Source organism: Rana temporaria, chromosome 2 (genome assembly GCF_905171775.1).
Source record: "Rana temporaria chromosome 2, aRanTem1.1, whole genome shotgun sequence".
NCBI lineage: Eukaryota > Metazoa > Chordata > Amphibia > Anura > Ranidae > Rana > Rana temporaria.
This window is the reverse complement of record NC_053490.1, coordinates 458,899,321-458,926,152: the sequence shown is the minus strand read 5'-3', so window position 1 is coordinate 458,926,152 and position 26,832 is coordinate 458,899,321. Positions and strand designations below refer to the sequence as shown.

General features: G+C 42.8%; 1 protein-coding gene across 2 annotated transcripts in view; it reads right to left on the bottom strand.

Annotated features, from left to right (window-relative positions):
• The window catches only part of GOSR1 (golgi SNAP receptor complex member 1), a 163,353-nt gene that overhangs the window by 6,019 nt on the left and 130,502 nt on the right, over positions 1 to 26,832 (bottom strand). For both annotated transcript variants that reach the window (XM_040338578.1, XM_040338579.1), the window contains exon 8: positions 19,444 to 19,526. In XM_040338578.1, the coding sequence (XP_040194512.1) occupies positions 19,444 to 19,526 (83 nt within the window). The remainder of the gene's footprint in view (positions 1 to 19,443; positions 19,527 to 26,832) is intronic.

Below are 26,832 nucleotides of genomic sequence, written 5' to 3'. Positions count from 1 at the left end.
CCAGGATCGTTTTTTTTCTTGTTTTTTTTCTTGTTTTTTTCCAAGCTTCCCAGCCTAGAGGTGAGATGTGGGGTCTTATTGACCCCATATCTCACTGTAAAGAGGACCTGTCATGCTATATTCCTATTACAAGGGATGTTTACATTCCTTGTAATTGGAATAAAAGTGATCAAAACATTTATTTTTGGGGAAAAACGTGTCAAACTAAAATAAATTAAGTAAAATGAACAATAAAAATAAAAAATAAATATTTAAAGCGCCCCTGTTCCCGCGTGCTCGTATACAGAAGCGAATGTGTACGTAAGTCCCGCCCACATATGAAAACTGAGTTCAAACCACACATGTGGGGTATCGCTGCGAACGTTAGAGCGAGAGCAATCATTTTGGCCCCAGACCTCCTCTGTAACTAAAAACATGTAACCAGTAAAAACATTTAAAACGTCACCTATGGGGATTTTTAAGTAGCGAAGTTTGGCGCCATTCCACAAGCGTGTGCAATATTGAAGGGTGACATGTTGGGTATCTATTTACTCGGCGTAACTTCGTCTTTCATATTATGCAAAAACATTGGGCTAACTTTAATGTTTTTTTTTTTAAAAAGCACAAAACTGTTTTATTTCCCAAAAAAATGCGTTCGAAAAATTGCTGTGCAAATACCATGCGCGATAAAAAGTTGCAACGACCGCCATTGTATTCTCTAGGGTCTTTGCTAAAAAAGCATATATAATGTTTTGGGGTTCTATGTAATTTTCTAGCAAATAAATGATGATTTTTACATGTAGGAGAGGAATGTCAGAATTGGTCTGGGTGTTCCAGAACGCCTGATGGTGCTCCCTGCATGTCGGGCCTCTGTATGTGGCCACGCTGTGTAAAAGTCTCACACATGTGGTATCGCCATACTCGGGAGGAATAGCAGAATGTGTTTTGGGGTGTAATTTGTGGTATGCATATGCTGTGTGTGAGAAATAACCTGCTAATATGAAACTTTTGTGGAAAAAAAACAAAAAAAAAAAAAACCTTGATTTTGCAAAGAATTGTGGGAAAAAATGACAACTTCAAAAAACTCACCATGCCTCTTTCTAAATACCTTGGAATGTCTTCTTTCCAAAAAGGGGTCATTTAGGGGGTATTTGTACTTTTCTGGCATGTTAGGGTCTCAAGAAATGAGATAGGCCGTCAGTACTTCAGATGTGATCAAATTGATCAATTTTCAGTAATTGGTACCATAGCTTGTAGACCCTATAACTTTCACCCAGACTAAATAATATCCAAATTTTTTTTTTTTTTTTTACCAAAGATATGTAGCAGTATACATTTTAGGCCAAATTTATGAAGAAAAATTCATTTTTTGCAAAATCTTATAATAGAAATGAAGAAAAATTCATTTTTTTACAAAATTTTCGTTCTTTTTTCATTTATAGCGAAAAAAATAAAAACCGCAGAGGTGATCAAATACCACCAAAAGAAAGCTCTATTTGTGGGAAAAAAAGGACAAAAATTTCATTTGGTTACAGTGTTGTATGACTGAGTTATTGTCATTCAAAATGTGAGAGCACCGAAAGCTGAAAATTGGTCTGGTTATTAAGGGTGTTTAAGTGCCCAGTTGTCAAGTGGTTAATCTCCTTTGTTCAATATGTAAAATATGTCCACTGAGTTTTGGTTGTTTCAGAACAAATTCCCTTCCCATACAAGTCAAGGGGAGCGCAAAAGCAGCTTGAATCAGGTTAACCGCTTGCCGACCTCCGCACAACTTTTTACGTCGACAGAATGGCACGGCTGGGCAAATAGGCATATAGATATGTCCTCTTTAATTTGCCGGCCGCATTATCGAGCTGTCGCGAGCTTCGTGACCATGCCCACAGGACCCGCGGACTCGATGTCCACCGGTGTCCCACAATCAGGTCACAGAGCTGAAGAATAGGGAGATGTCAGTGAAAACACAACATCTCCCTGTTCTTAGTGACACGTCACTGATCGTCTGTTCCCTGTAATCGGGAACAGCGATCAGTAAAGTGCCATGCAAGCCACGCCTCCTAACAGCTAGAAGTACTACCTAGGTCCAACTTAACCCCTTCAGCGCCCCCTACAGGTTAACTCGTTCACTGCCAGTGTAATTTTTACAGTAATCAGTGTATTTTTATAGCACTGATGGCTGTAAAAATGACAATGGTCCCAAAATGGTGTCAAAAGTGTCCGATGTGTCCGCCATAATGTCGCAGCCACGATAAAAATCGCTGATCGCCGCCATTACTAGTAAAAAAAAAAATATATTAATAAAAATGCCATAAAACTATCCCCTATTTTGTAGACGCTATAACTTTTGCGCAAACCAATCAATAAACGCTTATTGAGATTTTTTTTTACCAAAAATATGTAGAAGAATACATATCGGCCTAAACGGAGGAAAAAATATATATTTCATATATTTTTATGGGGATATTTATTATAGCAAAAAGTAAAAAAATAGATTTTTTTCAAAATTGTCTATTTATAGCGCCAAAAATAACCACAGAGGTGATCAAATACGACTAAAAGAAAGCTCCATTTGTGGGGGGGGGGGGGGGGGGGGAAGGACGTCAATTTTGTTTGTGAGCCATGTCACGCATGACCGCGCAATTGTCAGTTAAAGTGACGCAAAAAGTGGCCTGGTCTTTGGCCAGCCAAATGGTCCAGGGCTGAAGTGGTTAATGCAAATCAGGAGAACAAATGTAAGTCAGCATGTCCACTGCAAGTCACATGCATCTATAAATTACCTCTCAAAGTAGAATTCCAGCTTTCATTTGACTTTACATAATTTGTTTGGGCCAGGGTGGCCCAATCTTTTTCCATGACATTATTATGCAGCCACTGTGTAATGTATCATACTGCTGTATCATTAGCTACATACAGTATGTGGTGCTATTTTCAGCAGCAGTATGGGCAACTTCCTGTCTACTGCCGGAACAAAACAGTCAGCCTGAATGCTTCGCCATTCAGGAGAAGTATTTTATTTTTACTAAAGAATACAAGGCTTACTGATTGGCTGAGGTGGATAGGTGGGCAGATGTCGCAATTTCCACCTTGGCCATTTAGAGGAAGCCTTGTATTCAGTCATAAGTATTCATGGCATCTCCTGAATTGCACAGAAGCGTTCAGGCTGACTTTGTTTTCGGCAGCAGAGCGAAAGTCGCCTGTACTGCTGCAGAAAACACTACCGCATACTGTATGTAACGAACGTTACATACAGTATGATACTACAGCACATAGTAATGTCATGGCCAAAATGAACTATTTAGGGTGAAATGAAAGCTGGAATTTTACTTTAATGATCTCTGAAGCATCTGAAACTGACCTCAAATGTAAGCAGCGTGCAACTGAAAGCAAGCTGCTTTTATTCATAAAAGCAGAAGGCTGTCTTTATTATAACATAAAGATCACAATTTATGAGCTATGTATTAAAAGAAGATAAAAAATAAAAACGCAAAGAGTTCTCAGACACTCTCGCAACTCAATACACAAACATTTATTCAGCAACTTGACTTGTGTCCTTCTTCTGTACTATGCCAGCATTCCTTCTCAAAGAACATATACAAATACTAATGTGGTTCCAGTATACTCCCAGTGGCAAGGAAAAATGAGAGGGAAGAATGGAGCCAACAATGCAGCTCCTGAAATATTAAGCACTTTTCCTGTCTCTACAGTCATTACTGTGTAATTAAACCTATGACACCTCTCCATTGATCTGTCTGCATAATCTTACCATTCGTGAACACAAGAGGAAAGGAAAAAAGATAGCATAATAGAAGGAAAATAGCAATATATATATATATATATATATATATATATATATATATATATATATATATAAATAAAACTTATCTTTAACCACTTGCTTACTGAGCACATACACCCCCTTCCTACCCAGGTGAAATTTCAGCTTTCGGCACTGCGTCGCTTTAACTGACAATTGCGCGGTCGTGCGACGTGGCTCCCAAACAAAATTGACGTCCTTTTTCCCCCACAAATAGAGCTTTCTTTTGGTGGTATTTGATCACCTCTGCAGTTTTTATTTTTGGCGCTATAAACAAAAAAAAGCGACAATTTTGAAAAAAAAAAAAATTTTTTACTTGTTGCTATAATAAATAGCCCAATTAAAAAAAAAATAATAATAATTCTCAGTCTTGGCCGATATGTATTCTGCTACATATTTTTGGTAAAAATAAAAAAAAAATCGCAATAAGCGACTGGTTTGCGCACAAGTTATAGCGCCTACAAAATAGGGGACAGAAGAATTTTTTTTTTTTTTTTTTTTTACTAGTAATGGCGGCGATCTGCGATTTTTATTGGAACTGCGACATTATGGCGGACACATCGGACACTTGACACATTTTTGGCACCATTCACATTTATACTGCGATCAATGCTATAAATATGCACGAATTACTGTATAAATGTGACTGGCATTGAAGGGGTTAACACTAGGGGGTGTGGGAGGGGTTAAGTGTGTACCCTGCATAGTGTTTCTAACTGTGGGGGAAGGGGACTGACTGGGGGAGGTGACCGATCTGTGTCCCTATGTACAAGGGACACAGATCGGTCTCCTCTCTCCCTGACAGGACGTGGATCTGTGTGTTTACACACACAGATCCACGTCCTTGTCTCTGTAACCGCCGATCGCGGGTGCTTGGCGGACATCGAGGCCGCCAGGCACGCGCATCGACATCTCAGTGATGCGGCGCTCGCGCGCCCCCCAGTGGCCCGGAGGATTGGAGGCCGTATAAAGACGGCCTCCTGGAGATTTAGAACCACACGTCAGCAAGTGGTTAAGGAAAAAATTCAAAATTGTAATGTAAGCCAAATAAAGTGAGACATTTTTCCGCAGGTTAAGAAATCAGAACATCGCCACAGATGGTCCTTTGCTGTTAAGAGTCTCTGCAGTTTTTAATGTATGTAGGCAAAAATAAGAGAAATATCTTCCGGAGAAAAACTTGTTAACAAGAAGAGTTTCAAAGACATCATACAAGAGATCATAAAGTGACCCCTGTGTGTTTATATACTAAATATCAAATCGCTAGAGAACTTAAAGGAGCAAGGGAAAATGCTTTCATATATAAAAAGGCAAACCAATTATTTTATAGTACAGTAAGGTTTCACCCAAATTTGGCATTAATGCATCAAAAGAAAAGGAATTTTAATAAAGCAACATACACCCAGGTATATAATAACGATACAGTGGGGATCGAAAGTTTGGGCACCCCAGGTGAAAATTTGTATTAATGTGCATAACGAAGCCAAGGAAAGATGGAAAAATCTCCAAAAGGCATCAAATTACAGATTAGACATTCTTATAATATGTCAAAAAAAGGTAGATTTTATTTCCATCATTTACACTTTCAAAATGACAGAAAACAAAAAAATGGCGTCTGCAAAAGTTTGGGCACCTTGTAGAATTTATAGCATGCACTGCCCCCTTTGCAAAGCTGAGACCTGCCAGTGTCATGGATTGTTCTCAATCATCGTCTGGGAAGACCAGGTGATGTCAATCTCAAAGGTTTTAAATGCCCAGACTCATCTGACCTTGCCCCAACAATCAGCACCATGGGTTCTTCTAAGCAGTTGTCTAGAAAACTGAAACTGAAAATAGTTGATGCTCACAAAGCTGGAGAAGGCTATAAGAAGATAGCAAAGCGTTTTCAGATGTCAATATCCTCTGTTCGGAATGTAAGTAAGAAATGGCAGTCATCAGGAAAAGTGGAAGTTAAAGCAAGATCTGGAAGACCAATAAAAATCAGACGGAACAGCTCGCAGGATTGTGAGAAAAGCAATTCAAAACACACGTTTGACTGCACGATCCCTCCAGAAAGATCTGGCAGACACTGGAGTTGTGGTACACTAGTCCACTATAAAGAGATACTTGTACAAATATGGTCTTCATGGAAGAGTCATCAGAAGAAAACCTCTTCTACGTCCCCACCACAAAAATCAGCGTTTGAACTTTGCAAATGAACATATAGACAAGCCTGATGCATTTTGGAAACAAGTTCTGTGGACCGATGAGGTATAAATAGAACTTTTTGGCCGGAATGAGCAAAAGGTACGTTTGGAGAAAAAAGGGCACAGAATTTAAAGCGGATGTCTGCTGAAATTTTTTTTTAAAAGCCAGCAGCTACAAATACTGCAGCTGCTGACTTTTAATATTAGGACACTTACCTGTCCTGGAGTCCAGCGCCGTCCGCAGCAGAGGACAAGCGATCGCTCATCACTCTGCTGTCTCCCCCGCCATCCTCGGTGAGGGAACCAGAAAATTAAGCACTCCGACTTCACTGCCCGGTTCCCTACGGCGCATGTGCGAGTCTCGCTACGCCTGCCGATTGGCTCCCGCTGTGTACTGGGAGCCGAGTGTTCCCAGAACACAACGGGGAGGGGGGGGGGCGGAGGTGACGTCGTGCTCGCAGTCTGCCCGAGACTGTGTGGCCGGAAGTGGGTGCAAATACCTGAAAGGTGTCAAATGTGACACCGGAGGGGGGGGGGGGGGTCCGATCAGCGGGAGTTCCACTTTAGGGTGGAGCTCCGCTTTAATGAAAAGAACCTCTGTCCAACTGTTAAGCATGGGGGGGGGAACAATCATGCTTTGGGGTTGTATTGCAGCCAGTGGCACAGGGAACATTTCACGAGTGGAAGGAAAAATGGATTCAATAAAATTTCATCAAATTTTGGATCATAACTTGATGCCATCTGTGAAAAAGCTGAAGTTAAAGAGAGGATGGCTTCTACAAATGAAAAATGATCCTAAACACACCTCAAAATCCATGGGGGATTACATCAATGGGCGTAAACTGAAGGTTTTGCCATGGCCTTCACAATCTCCTGACCTCAACATAATTGAAAATCTATGGATAGACCTTAAAGGAGCAGTGTGTGACAGACAGCCCAGAAATCTCAAAGAACTGGAAGACTTTTGTAAGGAAGAATGGGCAAAGATACCTCAAACAAGAATTGACCCTTGGCTGGCTACAAAAAGCGTTTACAAGCTGTGATACTTGCCAAAGGGGGCAGTACAAGATATTAACTTTGCAGGGTGCCCAAACTTTTGCAGATGCCATTTTTTTGTTTTCTGTAATTTTGAAAGTGTTAATGATGGAAATAAAATCTAACTTTTTTTGACATATTATACGAATGTCTAATCTGTAATTTGATGCCTTTTGGAGATTTTTCCATTTTTCCTTGGCTTCGTTATGCACATTAATACAAATTTTTACCTGGGGTGCCCAAACTTTCGATCCCCACTGTAATACATCAGGTTATTAAAAACCAGAACAGGTTTCTTAAAGCTAAATTCCAGCCAAAAATATTTTTTGTCCATTTGCACTGTAAAAAATGAACACGAAATGAAGTGTGTGCAAATTGATGATCTGCAGAGGCTTTGAAAAGTCTCACCTATGGGAAATTTAGAGTAATGAATTTTGTAGCAGTTTTATGTGTACATGCACTTTTAGGACTTGATATGTTGGGCATCTATTTATTTAGAGCAGGGGTGCCCAACCTTTTGAAGAGCGAGGACCACTGAAGTGACTTGGTAACCAATCGCGGGCCAAAATGAGTGGAATAAGTGGATGACAGGTCTGTGTCCATTCTGCATATGCTGAACAGACACAGACTCAGCCCACGCTACTCTATGGGCCCTCCAATTCAATCTGCCCAGACGGAAGGGGACAGATCACCTTCTGTTTTCTTTGCGGATTGGAGGTAAGTGGGGGTGAATGGACATAGAGGTGAATGGAGGGTCTGATTGGGTCTAAGACTGCTTTCACACTGATGCACCACATGCACCCCTGCGGCCCCAATAAGGGCTGTGCTTACTACAGTGATTTTCATCTAACACATGGGTCAGGTATGGCACATGCACTTACTGTACATTGTCCAAGCTGGACCAATGTAACTTAGCAAAAAAGCCATACCGAATACAGCGTGACATAAAAATATGCACCAACCATTTTAGTCTCTGCTTAAAAAATGTATATAATATTTGGGGGTAATAAGTAGTTTTATAACAAAAAAATAAATGAAAAATTATGTTTAACCACTTCAGCCCCAGAAGGATTTTCCCCCTAATGACCAGGTAAATGTTTGCGAGGAAAGTGGCACGGGTGCGCAAAATCACGTACCCATACGTCGGCCCTTTAAGAGCCGCTAGAGGGTGCGCGCCTATTGCACGACGGGGGACCCTATGCGTGTGGCCGGCGGAATGCGACCGCTGGCCATGCACAATCTCATGCTCGAGAGCCAACAAGGGGATTTGAATCCCTTTGCTCTCAGAGGAGAGGAGACAGATTGTGTGTTGCCACAAAGTATAAACAGCGATCTGTCATCTCTCCTAGTTAGTCCCATCCCCACACAGTTAGAACATAGTGAGGGAATACACAGTTGACCCCTTGATCGCCCCCTCAGTGTTAACCCCTTCCCTGGCAGTAAAATGTATACAGTGTGCAAAAACAGTGTAGCGCTACACTGTTTTTGCACATTTTTCTTTACACTTTATATCTAAGTTGTAGTGTTTAGCAGCAGGACGTCCTTCTCAGGACCCTATCTTAATTGTTTTATTAACATACATTTCTTACTAAGCGCAAATTATTCCCATTCCCCTTTCCCCTTTTTTTATACAACATTTATACAGTAACAAGTGCATTTTTATAGCACTGATCGCTCTATAAATGTCACTGGTCCCAAAAATATGTCAAAGGTGTCTGATCTGTCCACCACAAATGTTGCAGTCACGATACAAATCGCAGATCGCTGCCATTACTAATAAAAAAAAAAAAAAAGCCATAAATCTATCCCCTATTTTGCAGACGCTATAACTTTTGCGCAAACCAATCAATATATGCTTATTGCGATTTTTTTTTACCAAAAATATGTACAATACATATTGGCCTAAACTGAGGAAGAAATTTGTTTTTATATATTTTTGGGGATATTTATTAATTATAGTAAAAAGTAAGAAATGTTTTTTATTCTTAAAAATTTTCGCTCTTTTTTTGTTTATAGAGCAAAAAATAAAAACCGCAGAGGTGATCAAATACCACTAAAAGAAAGATCTATTTATGGGGAAAAAAAGGATGTCAATTGTGTTTGGGTATAGCATTGCACGACTGCGCAATCAGTTAAATCGATGCAGTGCCGAATTGCAAAAAAATAGGATTTTTTGTACTCACCGTAAAATCCTTTTCTCTGAGTCCATGGACGGACACAGCTCCTTAAGTCTTGACAAGTGGGTTATGTTCCCTGTTTACAGGAAAGGACTAGGCAGAAACATGTTAGATCATTAAATACATGTTACATTAACAGAGTTGAACAGCCCCGCCCAGGGGGCGGTCCCTCCAGATCTAACCCTCCACACTGCAGCATGTAGCCTCAGTTCGTAACAAGCAGTACAAACCTAAAAAGGAGGAGTGGGAGCTGTGTCCGTCATGGACTCAGAGAAAAGGATTTTACGGTGAGTACAAAAAATCCTATTTTCTCTTATCTCCATGGACGGACACAGCTCCTTAAAGGGTCACTAAAGGAAATATTTTTTTTAGCTAAATAGCTTCCTTTACCTTACTGCAGTACTGGTTTCATGTCCTCATTGTTCGTTTTTGCTTTGAAGTAGCTGTAATTCTGCTGTGATCTCCACACTTCCTGGTTGCCTGTTTCCTTATAACCATGGTACTGGGAGATTTTCACGGTGGTCTAAGCTGTCATTACTGTGTGTCTAAAACTCCTCAGAACCAATCAGATTCATTTTAAAAACAAAACACTGCCCTGGATTTGTTTGTTTTTGTTCTGTGAGTCTTCCCGACTCACCTCTCACCCGGAACTTCATGTATGTACCTTTAAAACCGAAAGTGAAAATAGAGGCACATTATAGATTAGATTCAATTTTTTATCATTTTTAAAAGGAATCGGTTAACTTTTATGTCTCTATACCCAATAAACAGTCATTTCAGCAAAACATTTTTTTTTCCCTTTAGTGACCCTTTAAGTCTTGACAAGTGGGACGTCCCCAAGCAGTGTCAAAACGAGGGGTGGGAAATATATCAGTAAAACCAATTTTAACTTCACTCCAAAACAAGCAGAGCTCCACAAAAGAGGAGGCGCAACTTTAAACAGCCGCCTGCAAAAATCTAGCGGCCGAAAGAAGCATCAGAAGATGCACTCACAGCATGTAAATTCTGGAAAGAGGTTGTTAAACGGACGACCAAGTCGCCGCCTTGCACACCTGAGACCGACGCATGCTGTCGGACCGGAAAAGGGGGGCCTGCCCCTTAAGAGCATAGGTCTGTATGACAGCCTACCTGATCCACCGAGAAATGGTGGGCAACGAGATTGCCAGGCCCTTTTGTGGACCTGAAACCGACACAAAAGAGTCAGATCTCCGAAATGGAGCCGTAGCCGGCTGGTACAACCGCAAAGCGCGTACCACGCCTAAAGTATGAAAGACAACTTCCGTAGTATGCGCCGGCTGAGGACAGAAGGATGGAAGAAACAATGTCCTTATCCCGGCGACAGGTCGAAACCACCTTCGGAAGAAAGGAAGGTTGCGGACGTACCACCACCTAAGCCTATGAAGGATCAAGCATGGCGGCTTGCAAGACAAGAGCGCCAACTCAGAAACCCCTCTAACAGAGGTAAAGGCCATTTAAAGGGGCCACTTCTGAGAAAGTGTCGAGAAAATCTCTCTGATGTTTCCAAAAGGAAGGTTCCTGAAGAACCGAGAGTGCCAGAGTCAAAACTCATGGGGGAAGAGATGGGCCAAGAGGGGAAAGTATAAGACAAGCCCCCTCCACAAAAAGGTACCCACCAGGGAACGGCCGCAAAAAGGCCACTGAAAGAACACAGCTAAGGCTGAAATCTGCCCCCAAACGGTGCTCTAAACCAATTTTGATCCACTCCAAGCTGTAAAAACAGCAGGCCCATGGACACCGAGTATGTCCGTGGACGTCATTCCATCTCTTCGCACCAAGAGATGTAGGTCAGCCAGACGCGACGGTAGGTCCTCCGGAAGAAGACTACCGTGCAAATGAAAGGTATGCAGGGCAGGCACTCTATCCTCAGCATTGTTGAGATAACCGAGTCGGACAGATAATGGTCCCTTAAAGTCTGGCTTCCAATAGCCCTGTTGAGCAAGTCAGTGACTGTACAACAGGAGGAAGTATGGAACCTCGAGACAGAAGGACCTCCTGCCCTGGCAACAGCCAGGGTACCTCCGCTACCAGGCACCCAATATCGGCGCACCAAGGACGCCAAGGCCAATCTGGAGCTATTAAAATCGTTGGTATTCCTCAGCCTCCACTCTGTGGAGCAGCCAGGGAAGCTACTACAATGGGGGAAAGGCATAAAGTCGCCGAGACAGACCCCACAGGGTGACCAGCGCGACTTGCGCGTCTGTACCAGATCACTAGATCTGGCCACGAACCTTGATACCCCTGTGGCTGAGACAGGTGACTAGAAGATCCATGCCCTGCGAGGCTCACCTGATGCAAGAGAGTTGACTTCATGTGCCAAGACCAGTTGTCCTGGTCCAACATCAGGTGACTCCAGTAGCCCGCCTGCCGGTATACTTGATGGTAGCCCGAAGCCACCAGCGTGGCATTGTCAGGTTGAATCTAGATCGGACGACCTTGCAACCCCCTCAACCACGAGGAGAGGCATAGCCTGACCGCCCACAGTACTAGGACAAGTAACGGTAGACAGGGTCTACGGCACCTGGTATTTCCAGGCGGACTCCCACCCAGGTACTAACCAGGCCCGAGCCTGGATTGTTACCGAGATCTGACGAGAACGGGCGCATACAGGGCAGTGTGGCCGTAGGTCCACTCAAGTCCAGCGACTCTGGGCCGACCGGACCCCCCAGGCACCCCCACAACCCTAGAGGTTGGAATCCGTTGTTATCACCGTCCACAGAAAGGAAGAAACCACTTCCCGGACCGAAGAGTCAGGGATCTCAGCCACCAATTCAGAGAGACACTGACTAGGTGGCGCACCTGAATCTGATTCAGAGACAAGAGATTCGTACCACTCGGACAGCATTTCCCTCTGGAAAAAAACATGAGGGTGGAACTGGGCATACAGTACCTCGGAGGAGGCTCCCTACAGACCTAGGATTTGCATGCAAACGAAGAGAGACGGATTGCGTGATGCCAATAACTTCACCGCCGACTGAAGAGTCTGCAAGTTCTCCAGGGGAAAAAAGACCTTCGCCACCAAGGAGTCCGGAAGCCATAGGCACTCCAAACTGAGTCGGAACCAGGAACGACTCCAAATGTTTAACACCCACCCGAATTCACGGAGGGTCCGAAAAGCTACAGACACAACCTCTGAGTCAGAAAGTCGTCCAAGAACCCACGATGGCAAAGCCTCGCTGTCCCAACAAGGTAAGGATAAGTGCAAAACTCCTTGGTGAAAACCATTGGTGCTGGCGCCAGATCAAAAGGGAGGACCACAACTGACAGTGACCTGCGCAAAGTGGGACATGCATGTATGCGTTCTTAATGTCCAAGGACGCCAGAAAGTCCCCCGGATGGAGCGCAGCTACCACCGAACGAATGGATTCCGAGCGGAACTACCCATCATTCACAAAGGCCTTTTAGGCCCTTGAAGCCGAAAATCGGGCGAACCATGCTCATCCTTGGGACCGAGAACAGGTTTGGATAGAATCCCTCAAACCTCTAATCCTGCAGGGAAGATAAAATCACCCCGCAGCTCAACAAGTCCCACACTGCCCCAAGGCAGACCGACGAGCCGGGAGAGGGAGACACGAGGAAAGAAATCCGTTTGGTGGATCGGAAGGGACTCTATCTAGTACTCCGAAGATACCACCTCGCGGACCCACTGGTCGGAGAGCAGGGAGGTTCACCGAGCTGTTAACAGCAAAAGCGAACCCCCACCTCAGAGACGGGCAGGGGAAGCTACATACATTGGCGGGTTCAGGTGCCGGCGTGATCGGCTTACACACCCAGGGACGGATCAGTCCCCCAGCTGAGCCTTTGTTGGCCCGGGAGGTTCGCCCGTGGACCCTGACTGACGAAAAATACCGCTTTGGTGTGGAAAGAGAAGGACCCGGCCAACGGCGGGGCCCCTTCCCCCTGGAGGCCTGAGGGAGGAGAGTGCTCTTCCCTCCAGTGACATCCTTGATGTCGTCGTCCAGCGAGGACCCAAAAGGTCTCCCACCCAAAAAGGGTAAATCTGTCAGGGCCAGCAGACCAGTATTCCAACCAGAGAAGGCGCCATCTCTGACACCAAAGCCCTGGATATCAAAGGCGCGGCATTCAGTGAAACATCACAGACATATACAAGGCCCTGGACCCGCTGCTAATAACTTCGGGAGAGAGCTGACGCTCCTCCACTGTATGGTGCAACATGCTCACTCTGTGAGCGACTGGGATTCCAGAGTAGTGGCCACAATAGGCCGCAAGGCAGACCCCAGCATCATAGACATGAAACGGGTCAGAACTTCGGATCTTCTCAGTCAAATCCATACAAGTGGGGGTGTCCCGCAATGGGGGGGTGGTCACCTATACATGACCCCCGGAGGGTCCACCGCCGGAGAAGAAGCCCACTCTCTTAAAAAGGCTCTCCTCAAGGGGCACTGGGCCGCCAGGCGGTGAGGGACTACAAAAGCCCTCAGTGGCCTTATCCTACACCCCCAGGTATCTGGTCCATGGCTCCATTGTGACAAAGCATTCCCCAGGGGATATTGGGGGGAGGGGGGGCACACCTTTAATCCCCTGCTCGTCCGCAGTCCACCCCCACCCTGGCACCAAAGTGTCCAGGACAAACAGTAAAAAACATCTGTGGGGATCCCAGGTATTAGACACCCGCTGCCATCACAAACATGTAGGGGAAGGACCAGATACTGACACCAAATAGAGCAACACATACACATAGTGTGTATGTATAACATACAATTGTGTTACACCAGAAAACGTCAGCTCCCATGCCCTATTCAGGGCAACTCACCCTTTGCTGCGCTGGTCGGAGGTACCAGGGGACTCACCGAGGAGGAGACTGCTCAGCGCCGCCCACAGCACACGGCATGTGGGGAGGAAAAAACACTGAGGTAACTCGTGCATCCGAAGGGACCTGTGTGCGCTGTAGATTCAGCACTAGGGGTCAGCCAAGATGGCCGCCGAACATCCTCGAGCGCGGCTATGGCAAAATGGCCGCCAATGGGAGTTTTAAATGCAATTGAAAACCACCCCAAAAATGGCGCCAGAGCCGACCGCGTGGCGGCAAAATGCTGCATTTAAACAGCAAAGGCCTCTAAGGCTTTTAAAAGTGTAAAAAAAAAGAAAAAAACAACAACACAGAAACCCCACAAAAAAACTCAGGCCAGACACAGTCCCCTCAGGGAGGCCCCCCCCCCCCAACAGCGGCAAATGTTTGCAATGCAGCAGAGGGAAAGGAGCAGGGAAGGGAGGAGAAGAGGACCCCCGAACCCCAGGAATGCCCAGCCGTACCAACCCACCTAAGCGGGAGGGACTGTACTTACCCATCCTGAGCGAGGACTCGCTGACGCATTCCTGACAGACCTACAACCGCAATGGAGGTAGCTGTCGGCACGGTCCACTGTGAGTGAGACAACACCACAGCCCAGTCATGGCGTGGCAGACCAAGCCTCTTTGCAAAGGTGTGTCCACGCTTGCTGGTCGGACTGAGTAGACTACAAGGATCTATATTATCCAGCCTGTTTCTCAGCCCAGAAGTGATTCAGTTCGCATGCGCCGCGCTTTATAAGTTTTTCATTCATTCATTCATTCAATGAAGATTCTTCAAGAAAAATGTTAAATAAAAGAAAATAAAGAAAATTTCTTTTAAGGCGCTGGGCCCAAAGGGAGCCATTTGTCCTTCTCCTGTGCTAGGCAGAACGAAACTGAGGCTACATGCTGCAGTGAGGAGGGTTATGTCTGGAGGGACCGCCCCCTGGGCGGGGCTGTTCAACTCTGTTAATGTAACATGCATTTAATGATCTAACATGTTTCTGCCTAGTCCTCTCCTGTAAACAGGGAACATAACCCACTTGTCAAGACTTAAGGAGCTGTGTCCGTCCATGGACGATAAGAGCAAAGGGCTTGGTCAGGAAGGGGGTAAATCTTTCTGGGGCTTTAGTGGTTAACTGACAATTACACGTGTGACCTTTCACCCAAACAAAACTGACATCCTTTTTTCCCCACAAATAGAGATTTATTTTGGTGGTATTTGCTTATCTCTGCAAGTCTTATTTTTTGCGCTATAAACAAATAAAAAAAAAAAAAGAGTCAACTTTGAAAAAATATATATATATTTTTTACTTTTTGCTATAATAGCCAAAAAAACGTTAAAAAAATGAATTTCTTTATCAGTTTAGGCCATTATGTATTCTACATATTTTTGCTAAAAAAAATCCCAATAAGGCTGCTTCACACTGAGGCGTTTTACAGGCTCTATAGCGCTAAAAATAGTGCCTGCCTAGTGCCTCTCCTCTCACTCCAATGTGAAAGCCCGAGGGCTTTCACACTGGAGTTGGTGTGCCGGCAGGATGGTGCAATTCACATCTTTGCAGCGCTGCAGGAGCGGTGTGTGTGTACACATTGAAATCATTGTGCAGTGCCCGGGAAATCGCCGGCAAAGCACCCCTACAATGCTGCTTTGTGGGCGTTTTTAACCCTTTTCCAGCCACCAACTGGGGTTAAAAGCGTCCCGCTAGCGACCGAAAAGCGCAATAAAAAAGGTGGTAAAGCGGTGCTTTACCGCTGACGCCCCCAACAACTTAGGTGTGAAAGTAGACTTAGTGTATAGAGATTGGTTTGCGCAAAAGTTATAGCGTCTACAAAACAGATAATAGATTTATGGCATTTTTATCATTTTTTTTACTAGTAATAGCAGTGATCTGCGATTTTTAGTGGGACTGCGGTGGACAGATCGGACACTTGACACATTTTTGGGACCATTGACATTTATACAGCTATAAAAATGAACTGATTACGGTACTTTGTAAATTTCACCGGAAGGGGAATTATTGCAAACAGCAGATCTGTCTCTACTTCCCTGTCGGAACAAGCATTTTTGTGTTTACACAAATCCCTGTTCTGGCTCTCGTGCCCATGATCGCTGGTGGCCATCGTGCCCTCCGTCGGAGCGCGTGCTTGCTATGGCGCGTAAAGGAGCCCTCATACATATACGCCAATTTGCGCAGGAGAGCCAACCTGCCGCCGTATATGTACAGGAGCTGGTCGGCAAGTGGTTAATACATGTAGGAGAGGAATGCCAGAATTGGCCTGGAAGTGGTTAATAACATGATTTGGGGTATCCAATATCTAGAGTGCCTGTCAGTGCATAGTGCAGGGGTTTGGTCCTCGCTGTGAGTTTAATTCATTCATGAACTATTCAAAGACTGAACACTAAATCCCAGTACACATGGGCAGAATGTCAGGAGACATTTGCCGGTACAAAAAATACCGGTTGACATTCTGCCCGTGTGTAAGTCGGTCTGTATGACAGAAGCCGGCCATGCATGCTGGATTAGTGCAGAGGCTTCAGACTGGAGCTGTCAGTTTTTTTTCTGCCAACCTGTGGGTTTGCACGAAATAAAACTGTAGTGTGTACCAGGCATTATGTTTCCAGTCCATGCCATTAGAGTATACAGTTCCTGCAGATAAATTTCTAGATTGTCACCAGCTTTGTCATGCAGCCACTACGCAATTTAAAGCGGTTTAAATCGCACAAACCCATCTAGAAAAAAATCCTACTATTAATGGATAACACCAAACTGATAACTTGGTTCTATGCAGCATTACTTTCCACCAGAACAAATCAAAATCCTCCAATTCAACATGAGTGGCATAACTTGAGACCACAACTGATGGCAGAGGTTTGGGAAGACTTTGAAAAGACTTAAGCAGTCCATACACGGAGCAAATTTCTTTCCTGCAACCACGGGATTTTTGACAGGGGAATTCCTCCCACCGAGCTATTGTATACTCCCGGCGGGGAAGCCAGTGTTTCTTGCTAGCGGCTATACTAACCACTAGCGAAAATCAAATGCAAAATCCAGCAGGCTGGTTGTACTCAAGTGTATCAATCTACTTGGGACATTCAACCTGCCCATATCATGGTTCGAATCTTGGCCAGTTCCTACTGAATTGCCGAGATTCGAACCGTCGATGGGTGGCGTTAGTGATATGACTCAAACTACACCACTCTTCGAATGTCTGGTTTAAGGATTAGGCACGCCCCAACTCTGCATCTGAGCCTGTGGTCAAGAAGTAGATTTTTTTTTATGCACTGACCCCCACAAACCATTTTGGACAAAGGACAACTGCATTGAGCCTACCTAATCTCCAATACCTGAAGGCATGTTTTCTGGGGGTGATAAAGGAACTTTAAATATGTTTAATTAAAAGACGATTATATTTATGGCAAAAAATATTTGTCTTAGCTGGAAGCAATCCTCTCCCCCACACTGAATGGAAAAATTGAGGACATCCCCAGAGTTTTGCCACAACTTTGGTTCCATGGTCTGTCACTGCTTACAACAAAGACCTATGATGGTTAGAATGGGGAGACTGTACTACTGTGTTTCCCTGAAAATAAGCCCAACCCGAAAGTAAGATTATCAGGGTGGGCTGCAATATAAGCCTTACCCCGAAAATAAGCCCTATCAAAGTTCACTTAAAAAAACTGTAATCCATTACTGTATACTGGTGCAGTGTCTCCGTTTATTACGGTTTAATAATATAATGTTTTACAGCCACCGGAGGTCCTCTCTTCTCCTCCCGGCTGATGTCTGCAGCCCCTTCCTCTTCTGTGTATGGAGCAGGCTGACGTCAGCGGGATCTCGGCTCTTCTCTCTCCTCCCCACTGATGTCTGCGGCCCCTCCCTGCAGTACACGGAGCGGGCTGACAGAGAGGGATCTCAGAGAAGAGCAGATCACACGTGAATGCCCAGGAGAGCTGTAAAAGGTATTTTTATGGTATAAAACTGTGGGCAGTGGATTAGTTTACACACTAATGTACCAGTATAATATTTTTGGGGGGTGACACAGGAACTTTATTGATTTATTCATGATTGATTTTTAGAACATGGAGAGGGGTAAATGATGCAGCACATGCCCTGTGCTATCTATCATGCTTTAAAAAAGAAACAGTTTTTTTTGTTTTGTTTTTTAGGGTTATAACCACTTTAATGCCGTAATTAAATAAGCCCTACCCCGAAAATAAGCCCTAGTGTGTTTTTTGTAGCAAAAATTTATATAAGACCCGGTCTTATTTTCGGAGAAACACGGTATTACTTATCACAGAATACTGTGTCGATAGGAAAATTTCTAGGTCTGCCATATTTTTAACCACCATTTAATGCATTTAAATCAAATGGCCAGAGTCTGAGGAGTTTTTCTTTAAAGTTTATTGTGGCTTTTATGGATTCTTGCAATATTTGTGCTGTTTGCTTATATTCAAATCTAATTAAAAAATTACACAATACATACATTCTCACAGTATATTGTTTTAAGAGATTATAGAGTTTTAAATGCATCCCCAGTAATCATTAGACCATACATAAGGGAATCAATGCTTTGTGTTTTATGCTTGTGTACTTGACCTGCCACTCCTGTAAATTGTTCACGAGTAGCTACAGGTTAAAGAATATGTAAGCCCAACATTTCATATTCCTGATATATCCCTGCTTTGTACATGTATGAAAAAAGTCTCCTGTTCTCTTTGTATTTCTTCCGTTGTGTGAAATCCCTGTTGTTCCTGCCAGTCCCTCTGCTTTCCTATTAAAAGCTGACTACACAAGATATAAGGGCAGAGTGGTCAGTTCTCGATCTGTGCTGGGAACTCTGTGTGCGCTTCTCTAATGATCAGACTTCTGCTCATACAACCCCCTACTCAACCTGTCACCCGAAAGACCAGTGTGCTGTGGTTTCTCCTCCCTAACCTCTCTGCTGCTGAGAACAGAGGTTATGTGATAACTTATCAAAAAATAAGGGGGGGGGTAGCTATTTATAATGTTATTTTAATATCTATACAGAAATGGTTTTCCTTTCATTTCTATACTATACTGAATGGGTTGTTTTCCAAGGTAAGGGTTTACATACAATTATTGCTCCTTCATACTGTGGGGCTTACTAGAAGCTTGCACATAAAGAAACATGGTTTGCCAAGGCAATACAAAAATAGCGGTTACTGTTAAGACCATATATTCAATCCAATAGATCGGAACCCCCAGTAATATTAAAGGTTGTGTTGTTTTTTTGAGGAAAGGAGTTCTAGATTCCACATTCCAGGTTAATTTTTTTTTAGGTCTGCAATTAGTTTGATAGCAAGAGTAATTGAGTAATGAGACTTTTGACTGTACTTACCTCATGTTATAAAAAAAAAAAAAAAAAAAAAAAAAAAGATATATACAGTATAATAATTGACCAGAAACGTATTATGTAAGGATACTGGCCAAGGTATTCATTCGGCTCTGTATGGATTTCAAAATTCCCCTCTGTGATGTCATGTTTTCTTTTGTTGCCATTGCAATACTGTGAAAACACAAGAAGCACTTTAATATTTATACATATGAATTATTAAGACAATTGAAGGAAAAATTAGCAAATGTTACTTAGCGTGCGAATAATTTTACTATTTACACAGTCAACAACTTCAAAAGAATTTTCTCCCCTCAGAGATGACTACCAAAAAAAAACAAATCCATGCCTGATTTAAATAAAATACCCAACAAATATATGCAGCTGCTGGCAGGCTCCTCATCCTTCAGATAATTAAAGAATTTATACAGAATGTTTACAAACCTATTTAAATTACATTGACTACTTCAAACAAAGGAGCTGCAGCTGTGCACATAAATTAGCTGTAAAATCTTCTGATTATGTGTGTCTGGATAGGAATTCACAACCATGCATTTACAAAGATAAACACTCCAGTAAAATACAAACAGACATTGGGCCTACGATTCAAAATCGATTCAATACACATGGCAGGACTCATCGCAAAAGGTGCAAGTGCTATTTGTAGGCAGACATTTTGTAATGTAAATGGTGATCGCAAACAAATGAATTTAACCTATAATGGGAAATCGAGGCTGCCATTGCTGCCCTCTGAAAATGTTTGTTGCCTGGCTGTTGAGAGCTGCGGCTGAGAGAATTATGCAAACAGACCACGGTATCAGCAGCCAAGATTATCGTGGTTTGTTTGCACAAGGGAGGGTATAGCCAGCCAGGCTTTTTAGGGCATGCAGGGGGCCAAATAACACAGCACAAGTGCTGTGCTGTATAACATGCTTTAAGGGAACAGGATTTTTTTTTTTTTTCAAAAAAAAATTCCCACATTTTGTCATGTTACAACCAAAACCGTAAATGAATTTTATTTGGATTGTATGTGATAGACTAACACCAAGTGGCACATAATTGTGAAGTGGAAGGAAAATAAAATGAATGTTTTTAATTTTTTTACAAATAAATATGTGAAAAGTGTGGCGTACATTTGTATTCAACCCCTTTACTCCGATACCCCTAACTAAAATCTAGCAGAACCAATTGCCTTCAGATATCACCTAATTATTAGAGTATACCTGTGTATAATTTAATATCAAATATAAAAGCTGTTCTGTGAAGCCCTTAGAGGTTTGTTAGAGAACCTTAGTGAACAAACAGCATTATGAAGGCCAAAAAACATACCAGACAGGTCAGGGATAAAGTTGTGGAGAAGTTTAATACAGGGTTAGGTTACAAGAAAAAAATCCCAAGCTATGAACATCTCACGGAGCACTGTTCAATCCATCGTCCGAAAATGGAAAGAGTATGGCACAACTGCAAACCTACCAAGACATGGTCGTCCACCTAAACTAACAGGCCTGGCATGGAGAGCATTAATCAGAGAAGCAGCCAAGAGGCCCATGGTAATTCTGAAGGAGCTGCAGAAATCCATAGCTCAGGTGGTAGAAACTGTCCACAGGACAATTATTAGTCTTGCATTCCACCTATCTGGCCTTTATGGAAGAGTGCCAAGAAGAAAGCCATAAGAAGTCCCATTTGCAGTTTGCGAGAATCCATGTGGGGGACACAGCAAACATGTGGAAGAAGGTGCTCTGGTCAGATGAGACCAAATTTTAACTTTTTGGCCTAAAAGCAAAAAACTATGTGCGGTGGAAAACACTGCACATCATCCTGAACACACCATGAAACATGGTGGTGGTAGCATCATATTGTGGGGATGTTTTTTTTTTCAGCAGGGAAGCTGGTCAGAGTTGATGGGAAGATGGATTGAATCAAATACAGGGCAATTTAAGAAGAAAACCTGTTAAGAGTCTGCAAGTCTTGAGAATGAGCAAAACGGTCACTCTCTAGATGTGCAAAGCTGGTAGACATACCCAAAAAGACTTGCAGCTGTAATTGTAGTGAAGTGTGGTTCTACGAAGTAGTGAACACAAATGCACGCCACACTTTTCACACATTAATTTGTAAAAAAAAAAAATGAATTCTGTGCCACTGTGTTGGTCTATCAAATAAAATCCCAATAAAATAAATTTATGTTTTTGGTTGTAACATAAATTTCAAGGGGTACGAATACATTTTCAAGGCACTGTAGAAAAAATAATTGCCGGCAATGAAAAATTAGGAACAAAAACAGCTCCCCCCCCAATCCATAATAGGCCCTTCAGGGTGGAGGAGCTTATCAGAATATGGAAGCCACTGCAATCTCTCCCCCCCCCCACTTGTCCTATGGGAATTAGTATATTCACCCAAAAAATTAAGAAAATAAAAATGCAGACAGTTCTTGAAAAGCCCTTTATTTAAAACAAAAAAAAAAAGTCCCCCCGCTGTAGATTTATTGTCACTCACGATGCCTACTGCCACCCCTAACCAGAAAAGACGACAAAAAAAAAAACCCCACCAACTCTGAAGGGCCCAATATGGACTGGGGGGGGGGGTCTGGGGGGGAGGACAACAACTCCACGCTGTTTTCTTCTTTTCATTGCCAGAAATTATTTTTGTTTACATCGTCGTTTTGCAGACTTAACGGTTAAAGACATGGTGGCCGCCCACTCCCTGAAATTCAGCAATTTTTTACTGGTTGCCAAGGACTCTGGCTATCGCCCTGTTAAATTACCACAAGCGTTCACTACTAAAATACCACATCACTTGATAAAAAAGCCCATGCTGTATTTTAGTAGCATTTTTTTGTAAATGCCCACAAAATCATTTAAAAAATGCTGAGCATGATTTTACTGCATTTCCTAAAGTGGTAGATTCTGATTTATGAATGAAGACCTCTGTTTGGTTATTTATTAAATGAGGATTATAGATTTGGAATAAATGAATGTTACTTTTAGAACCAAATAAAGCACAGGTATAAGGGATGATGCCAAAAGATTAATACTACATGCTATTTGTTTGGACTCATTTAACAGACTGGCATAGTATGATCTCTGAGAGTGGCAAGAATACACATTTAATAGTTAGGATCTTAGTATATTTTCTTGTCTTCTGCTGAGGGCCATGCCAGGGCACTCTAATCAGATGGAAACAGAGCTGCCGTGTCAAGGATTGGCAATAATTGCAGCCAAGCTGTTCCTCTGTAATAAATGACCTAAATCAAATGTGTTCTTGACTCCTTCCACTAGCCAGCAGTTACTCTCATAGCAAATCTCTGCAGTGTCCCCGGACTCATTACAGCAGTTATCATTCTAGCTGAACAGGTCCGGCCAGCTCAGATCCAGAGTACTGCTGGGTTATGTAAAGAGCACCCCAGAGACACAATTATAAAACCTCATTAGGAATATATCCTGGGAGTGAGTGCTTTTAACATCTAAAAAGCAGAGCTCGATAAGTAAGGCAGGCAAATGCTTGTAGCTTTCAAGCCTGTACATTAGGGAAGGACATAGCTTTACATTCTGTTAAAAAAGCAAAGTTTACATCAAAAAGGAATTACTGACGAAGGAGCCGTGTGCTGTGGAGTTTGGGGGATGTAGTATTATACCTAATAAGAAAAGTGTTGCGTAGAGAGAACTCCCAACTGCACATTTAGAATGTTTGAGCACAAATTATCTCTACTATTTAGTATGATTATTACATTGACATCTGGGTATCACAAAACTTTTACAGAAAATAATCCCCTTAGACACACTGTGTCTTCTGTAACACATGCTAATAATCTGTTTGGGAATCTGAAAAATCAGAGACTAAGAAAGGGATATAATATATATTTTTTAAGTACTGTAAAGCAAGTGCTCTAAGAAAAAATTGGTTGGTTTAGAACAAATCCCGAAAGACAATAAAATATAGTGCTAACAATTAAAATATATGTGCTCAAATAATTAAAATAATAACCTGCAGCATAATTATAAGCAGAACACACAAATAACACAATTTAAATTCAATTTGTGACAATGTCCCCAATAAAGTGCTACACTGAATATAAGGAGCCAGGTGCAATGCCACATGTAACACTTCAAAACAGTGCGTGTCAATGACAGGTGTCCCCAAGTTCAGCACACACACTTATTGGAACCGTAGGATCTAAAAATGCCCGAATGACAGACAGCTTTGACAGTCTGTAGTAGCCAGCAACACCAGCTGAGCTAACACACACATGTAATGGAAGAGGACTATAAAGAAACATCCAATAGTGTAGTAGTTTAAAAAACAAAAAAACAAATGTTTATTAAAAGGCCACTCACATGTAGATAAAAACACAGAAAAGCCAGCAGTAGAAGATCCAAGATTGCTGGCACAGTACTTTGAGCATGTGACATCACCAAGCCCCACGGGGGGCGGGGTTCGGTTGTTTTCACTTATATTGCTGCAAGTTCATTTATGATTTGAACACATATAGTGTATGATGGTCAGCACTTCTATTGTTTTTAATGTTTGGGATGGTTATAAACCAACTAAGTTTTATTAGTGCTCCTGTGTCACAGTACTTTTAGGTCTTGTATAAGGACCATTAGTGTGCTGCTTTTTTAGAATGTATTTTTCTTTAGGTACACATATATATTTTCTATCTTTGTGCCTGTGTAAGATGGCTCCACAAACATACTAAAAATCAGGTCCAGACACAATTGGACAGTAACATTTTTTACAGCAAGCAATACATGAAAGTCCACTGGTCCAGGGAATTACCTATTTCACCAATAAAAGACTTTAACCACTTGCCAACCGCCCACAGTACATTTACTGTGGGTGGCAAGCACAGGCAGGCTAAATCACATCCATCATCAGCCTGTTAGGATAGGGGCGCGCAGATCTATTACCCTTGCTAATATTTATTGTCCCAACACAGGTCAAGTGGGTTTTCTTTGAACGTTCTGTGACTGTTTGCTGGCTTTCTGGTGGTTGGAGGCGACTTCAATGTCCCCCCTCACCCCTCTACTGGTGGATACTTCCACTGGATCTTCAGTTTTGCCATACAAGGCATTCTCAAATCACACCTTCAACATCTTGTGCTTCATGACTTGGCTTTAAACTAAAAAAAAAGTACATAAATATTCACAGCCTTTGCCATGACACTCAAAATTGAGCTCATGTGCATCCTGTTTCCACTGATCAGCCTTGAGATGTTTCTACAACTTGATTGGACTGCACCTGTGGTAAATTCAGTTGATTGGACATGATTTGGAAAGGCACACACCTGCCTATATAAAGGACCCACAGTTAACATATGTAAATGGAAGAAGTTTGGAACCACCAGGACTCTTCCTAGAGCAGACCACCCAGCCAAACTGAGCGATCGGGTGAGAAGGGCCTTAGTCAGGAAGGTAACCAAGAACCAATGGACACACACTCAGAGCTCCAGTGTTTCTCTGTGGAGAGAGGAGAACTTTCCAGAACAACCATCTCTGCAGCACTCCACCAATCAGGCTTGTATGGTAGAGTGGCCAGACGGAAGACACTCCTCAGTAAAAAGGCACATGACAGCCCACCTGGAGTTTGCCGAAAGGCATCTAAAGGACTCTCAGACCATGAGAAACAAAATTCCCTGGTCTGATAAAACCAAGTCTGAACTGTTTGGCCTGAATGGCAAGTGTCAAGTCTGGAGGAAACCAGGCACCGCTCATCACCTGGTCAGTACCATCCCTACAGTGAAGCATGGTGGTGGCAGCATCATGTTGTGGGATGTTTTTCAGGAGAAGGAACTCAGACTAGTCAAGATCGAGGGACAGATGAATGCAGCTGTGTACAGAGACATCCTTGCTTGATGGAAAGCACTCTGGGCCTCTGACTGGGGCAAATGTTCATCTTCCAATAGGACAACAACCCTAAGCACACAGCCAAGATGACAAAGAAGTGGCCACAGGACAACTCTGTGAATGTCCTTGAGTGGCCCAGCCAGAGCCCACACTTGAACATCTCTGGAGAGGACCCATTCAACCTGATGGAGCTTGAGAATTACTGCAAAGAAGAATGGGAGAAACTGCCCAAAAATAGGTGTGTCAAGCTTGTAGCATCATATTCAAAAAGACTTAAGGCTGTAATTGGTGCCAAATGTGCTTCAACAAAGTATTGAGCAAAGGCTGTGAATACTTATGTACATGTGTTTTTTTTCTTCTTTCTTTTTAATAAGTTTGCGAAGATTTCAAACAAACTTCTTTCACGTTGTCATTGTGGGTTATTGTTTGGAAATTTTGTGGAAAATAATGAATACATTTTGGAATAAGGCTGTAAAATGTGGAAAAAGTGAAGTGCTGTGAATATTTTTCGGATGCACTGTATGTGTTCTTGTCCCATGATTACCCACTTTAACTCTCATATTTGTACAACCTTTCTAAACCAGGGCAGTTTTTAAATTCCCACTATGAACCTATTTGGCAATAGCTTTGTCATGACTTAAAAAGTAGATGTGAACCCACAGCAAGAAAACATTTAAACAAAGAAAGAGGAATTTTGACTTAGTTGTAAATTTCATATCTTAGAGTACAGTACAGGAAAGGACAAGGGCTGGGTATTCATAGACTCTGGGTTACAGGCGGGTACTATCACATAATTGGACACTGGCAAAGATTTGCTGGACATGCTTCCTTGGGGGTACCCTTAAACTCTACCCTGGTTTTTAAGCAGGCAGTGCAGAGTAACAGAGGCCTGTGTCTGTACCCCATTCACTGATACAATATATACAGGTAAACCAAAATGCTTATCTCAGGCCTACAGCAAAACACACAGGCTGGTTATTCATAGACCCTGGGGTGTCCCCAACTGAGAGTATTGTTGCAAACACAGTCAAAAGCTGCATTAAAAAAATCTTAGACATCCATCTAATAGAACTTGGAGAAGGTATGAATTGAAGACCAGGTGGCACAGATCTTGTGGAGTGAACACGCAAGAGTGTAAGCTCATTTTAACTACAGGATTTTGAGGCAGGATGTCCTTTGTGATGCCCTGACAACAAGTCAAGGAGAACATCCTATTCCATATAGATTCTGTGGCCTTTAGATAAATAGTGGGAAGGTCATAAGGCACAGAGAAATCTCTGTTATTGAAATGCCTGTGTTCACACCAGGTAAAGAAAGATTTTCAGGTACAATTGCAAATATTTCTGAAAGTGGCTTTTTTGGCTTTAAGCAATGTGGAAATGACACAATCAATATACTCCTACCCCTTAAAACTTGTATTTCATCAGCCATGCCTTTAAAAACAGTGACTGAGCAGCAGGATGGAACGAGGGGCCATGGGATAGAAGGTCTGGCCTGTTTGGAAGAGGCCAGGGATAGCTTCTTAGAGGATTGAGTACAAGCATGACTCCCACAGGCAGAAGCATGATGGGACTTGTAGTTTTGCAACAGCCGGTGGGCCACCAGTTGAGACCTCTGTTCTAGAGCACCAACAGAAAAGA